Source organism: Puntigrus tetrazona, chromosome 5, assembly GCF_018831695.1.
Source record: "Puntigrus tetrazona isolate hp1 chromosome 5, ASM1883169v1, whole genome shotgun sequence".
In the NCBI taxonomy this organism is placed as follows: domain Eukaryota; kingdom Metazoa; phylum Chordata; class Actinopteri; order Cypriniformes; family Cyprinidae; genus Puntigrus; species Puntigrus tetrazona.
In genome coordinates this window covers 21,405,316-21,409,617 of record NC_056703.1, presented here as the reverse complement: position 1 = coordinate 21,409,617, position 4,302 = coordinate 21,405,316, and the positions used below count along the sequence as shown (strand labels likewise).

The window sequence follows — 4,302 nt, the reverse complement described above, 5'->3', positions numbered from 1 at the left end:
CCCACATAAATGTTCCCAAAGGGTACATAATACAATGTCTTGAAGGACTATTAAGAGCTATAAAGATTTCTGCATATACCAAGTCTGACATTCAAAAAACTTTCACAAAAATAGAACCCTCAAGAAGCTAACAAAATGAGTTGTGTCAAAAATGAGTCACAATTGATTTGGCACTAAAACCCTCTGTGAGGTGATGATGGTCATAACACAAGCCAGATGGACCAAAAAATTAATCCATGTCTAACATCAAGACTATTTTCACTAGCCCTACATTATGAACCTATGATTAATAAAGTACCTTAAAATGATCACAAACAGTTTGAATCTCTTATTGTGTGCATCGTAATTTGCATACTCTGTTCCAAATGGTACCACAGACTCCCTCAATCTTTTTCAAGCCCACACTTCTGTGACACAATAAAGCTCTGACTGTCAGGTAGTTACAGCCTGCTGCAGAGCTTGCCTAACATGGCCAAATTGCTTCAGCCCTAATTATACACACCTGAACCATCTAATCAAGGGCTGTGTCTGAAATCTCTCCAATACACCTCCCTAGTGCACTATTTGAGAAGACAGCCATTTGTTGTACTAGTGTCCTAAACCAAAGTGGACATTTTTGAGAACACTTGTTAAATCCTATAAGGCAACCCAATAACAAGTTTACAACGAATGTACCTTTAATGTCTAGCCACTAAAGCATACCCATGCGTTATGAGGGTCTTGCCAAATAGCATCAGGATGGCATTTTTGGTACGTAAATTCTCACTGCGTTTGCTGGCTCGTTTTCATTCACTCATTCAGCAGACTATATTATTCGAATAATGTATAGGAATAGTGAATGCGGTTATATGGGTTGATTCTGGATAGAGCCAAGGTTTTCAATATCACTAAAAACCTCCATGCAGTTGTCTTGAAACTAAACTTTGTGTCTTAAACTCAGATTATGAAAATAAAGCAAAGATGTACTTAAAAACTGTGAACTCAATGCAAAACATTAAGCATGTTACATAACAAATATGGTGAAAGTCACTAAGTACATCCTACATTAAATAACATTAAATTTTATATTTATTAATTTGATTATAAAAAATATTTTTTTTTGTTGCGAGTACATTGCACTTCCCGAAAAAGCTCAATCAGTTAGGACACCCCAACTGTACTCTGTAGTTAAATGGCCTTTTAGCAGTACTGGAAATGCCAATCATCTGTGGTGTTCAACAGATATTGTAATAGCATAGAAGCATTACCAATTTAAAAGCTAGTGATAAACTAACAACTGTCCAGTATTTAGGCCACTTCAAGATTACTGGAAGGGGGTGATACCTGCATCTTTATATTATGTAATACGAGTGTGGTTCTACACCTTGTCAAGTGCACCCTGAGCACACTCCATTCTACTGCATACCTGCTGTAGCTCTAGTCGTAGTTCCGTGCAACTCAGCTCCAGCTTGTCTCTATCTTCATGCGCCGCTTTAAGCAGACTTTGCAACTCTGTGTTGTCACTGGCGCTCTGCACTGCCTTCAGCTCAGCTATCTTCTGCCGCTCCACCTCTACTTGCGCCTTCAGACTAGCACTCTCTGCTCTCAGAGCCTCCGTGGCTAGCCGCTGTTCCTCAGTTTTCCTCAATGCCTCATCTTTAGCAACCTTCTCACTCTCCAGATGCCCTTGAAGAAGCTCTACCTCTTCTTTTAAGCTCTTCACAGCTATTTGTGCCTCCTGATTCTCCATTTCCAAAGCTCTAAGACTCCCTGTCAGCTGCTGCTGGATGTCTACCAATTTCTCTCTTTCAAAGCGGGAGCTCTCCACTTGCTCAGCCAAACGCTGTTCAAGCTCTGCTACCCGAGATGCACGTGAAGCCTCAGCTTCATTACACTGAGCTTGTTCTCTGAGCCTCTGAAGAACGGACTCGTTCTGTTGTGCCAGAAGTTCTACACGCTCCCTTTGCTGCTGTAGGGAAGTTTGCAGTAGGCCCTTCTCTTCTGCCAGACGTTCATTCTCAGCTGTTAGCTCTTGAACAACCTGTTGCTGGTCAGCCAGCTCCTGTAGAGTGGCCTGAAGTTCTTCAGCGGTACTGTGATGACTCTCTTCCATCTTCTGGATGCGGTCTGTCAGGGATTCCACAGAGAGCTCTTTCATCGCACCAATGGGGACAACACTCTTAATGCTGCTGCTGACTGAGTCAGAGCGTGAAGGAATCTTCTCAAACTCTGAGGATTCTGAAGAGGGAAAAGGAGAGCCTTTGGTTTCACTACCAGATGACGCAGAGGTTTTAAGGTGGCTTCCATTGACAGCATCTGAAGAGGTGTTTTCTGAAAAAAATCCATTAACTGAATGCTTACTAGAGTTGGTAAGCAGTGTTGTGGTGCTCTCCAATGTAATAAGCTTCTGCTTCAAATCTTGATTCTCTTCCCGCAAGGTGGCCAACTCACGCTGGAAACGTCCATTCTTCTCCTTTAGTTCCCCTACAAGCACCTGAATGTCTCCGGACTGTGCCGGACTCCTTTCTATCTCTGAATTCCCCTCTGGTGTCTCAGCCTCTGATGATGAATCCTTCCCTTTATGTCGCTGGAGCTCCATCCGTAACTTACTGATCTCAAACTCTTTGGTTTTGGCTTCAGCCAAAAGCTCCCTCACCTGACTCTCCAGCAGGTTCTTGTCAAAAACAACAGACTCTGCTTTGGTCTTCACAGAGCCACGTGAATGCTTGGACAGAGTGGACAGACTAGAGGTGCTGGCACTGGTGACCATCTTTTTGGCTGTAGTGCTTTTCTGTTGGTCACGCAATGACACTCGTTCTCTGGAGATGCTTTGTGGGATCTCACGAGGAGCTGGGATTCCTGACTTTTTGGTTGATTGGACACCTGGGTAGAGAGAAAATAATGATATTCTGTTAGTGATGGAAATCTCTGTCTCAGTAACTGAGAACTGAGTAACATGCTGTACCAAGTAGTTTGCTTGAGAAATACGATCAACCAGAACCATTCCTCTGGGCAGCTATATGTCTTTTTTAACCCAATAAATGCAATATGGCCAATAAATAAATGTAATAACCCAATAAATGCAATAAAAATGATTGATGTTTTTATATGACTAAGACCCTAAGAATTAAATAGCAATTTAATTCTGCTCAAGCAACACTGCTCAAGCAACAATATTTTTTTAGTTAGCCAGCTCCTGTCCACCAGACCAGAGATATGTGACAATGCCACCATTTTTCTCATTCTATTGTACAATGCCTGGTGTATCTGTGTGAGAGGTCATTCATTTAGAGTGATGACGGGACAAAATGTGTTTTGTCTTGTCACATTCAAGCAGCCACCAGGCACTGCCTCACTACACTGTAGCCATAGCAGCACAGCAAAAACAATACTGGCATCAGAATGGGTGTGGGTGATGTATCTCCCCTCTTTATGCTGTTTGCAAAATGGAGGTTAATTATTCTTTAGAAGGGGAGGCTGGTGAAAGGATTTTGTGGGTTTTGGAATAATCAGCAAATACCAACACAAAATATGCTGGACTAAGTTTTATTAAAGCTGATGCCTTAACGTAATAAAAGGATTATTTTCAAAGTGACAGTTTCAAAAATATCACTGTTCCTCAAGCCAAAACAAAGCCAACCCAGGGGACATTTAGATGGTAGAGAGAGATAAAACTACAATATGAATAAAATATAAAACTACAAATTCAGGCACATACAATGTCTTCAATGAACAAGAGAGACATATAGAATGCAAATGCCTAAATGCAAACACTATATTTAATACAACATAACATACAAGTATTTGTGCATTAATATCCCCAGTGTTGTTCGTGCTATTAACTGTTTCTTCAGAAAATTTAATAATTTACTTTGCAAAGCCATGACTTCATCTCCACTTAGCCACACTGGTTGTTTAGCTGCAGTCTTGTGTTTTCTGAAAACAAGTATAGCAAATTATAATTCAATAACCTGATCTATGAAAATGTTTAGCCTTGCAGCAAAGTGAGACATAGCATTAGGAATAGAACAGTTTAGGGTGGCTTTAAGCAAACACTAATTTTAAATAACGCATGAATAATTTGATTTCTGAGTGACAGGACAGAGTTGAATATGATGAATATATTTGAGTTTTCCTTCTTTATCAGAAAGCTGAAACTAAATAAAACACTCCACTTGGTAAGGCTGGACCAGAGATCTACCACTCTCTCACAAAACAACAGGACACTCACTCCTGCATTGTAAATTACCATTTTCATCTGCAGCAACTTTATAATTTCTTAGAATTGCTTCTTATAAATCCATTATGCTTAGGATATATATA

The 4,302-nt window shown here is 40.5% G+C and overlaps 1 protein-coding gene across 5 annotated transcripts in view; it reads right to left on the bottom strand.

The window, feature by feature from the left end:
* The window catches only part of LOC122344666 (cytospin-B-like), a 39,300-nt gene that overhangs the window by 11,679 nt on the left and 23,319 nt on the right, over positions 1 to 4,302 (bottom strand). For all 5 annotated transcript variants that reach the window (XM_043238190.1, XM_043238194.1, XM_043238191.1 and 2 more), the window contains exon 4: positions 1,406 to 2,862. In XM_043238190.1, the coding sequence (XP_043094125.1) occupies positions 1,406 to 2,862 (1,457 nt within the window). The remainder of the gene's footprint in view (positions 1 to 1,405; positions 2,863 to 4,302) is intronic.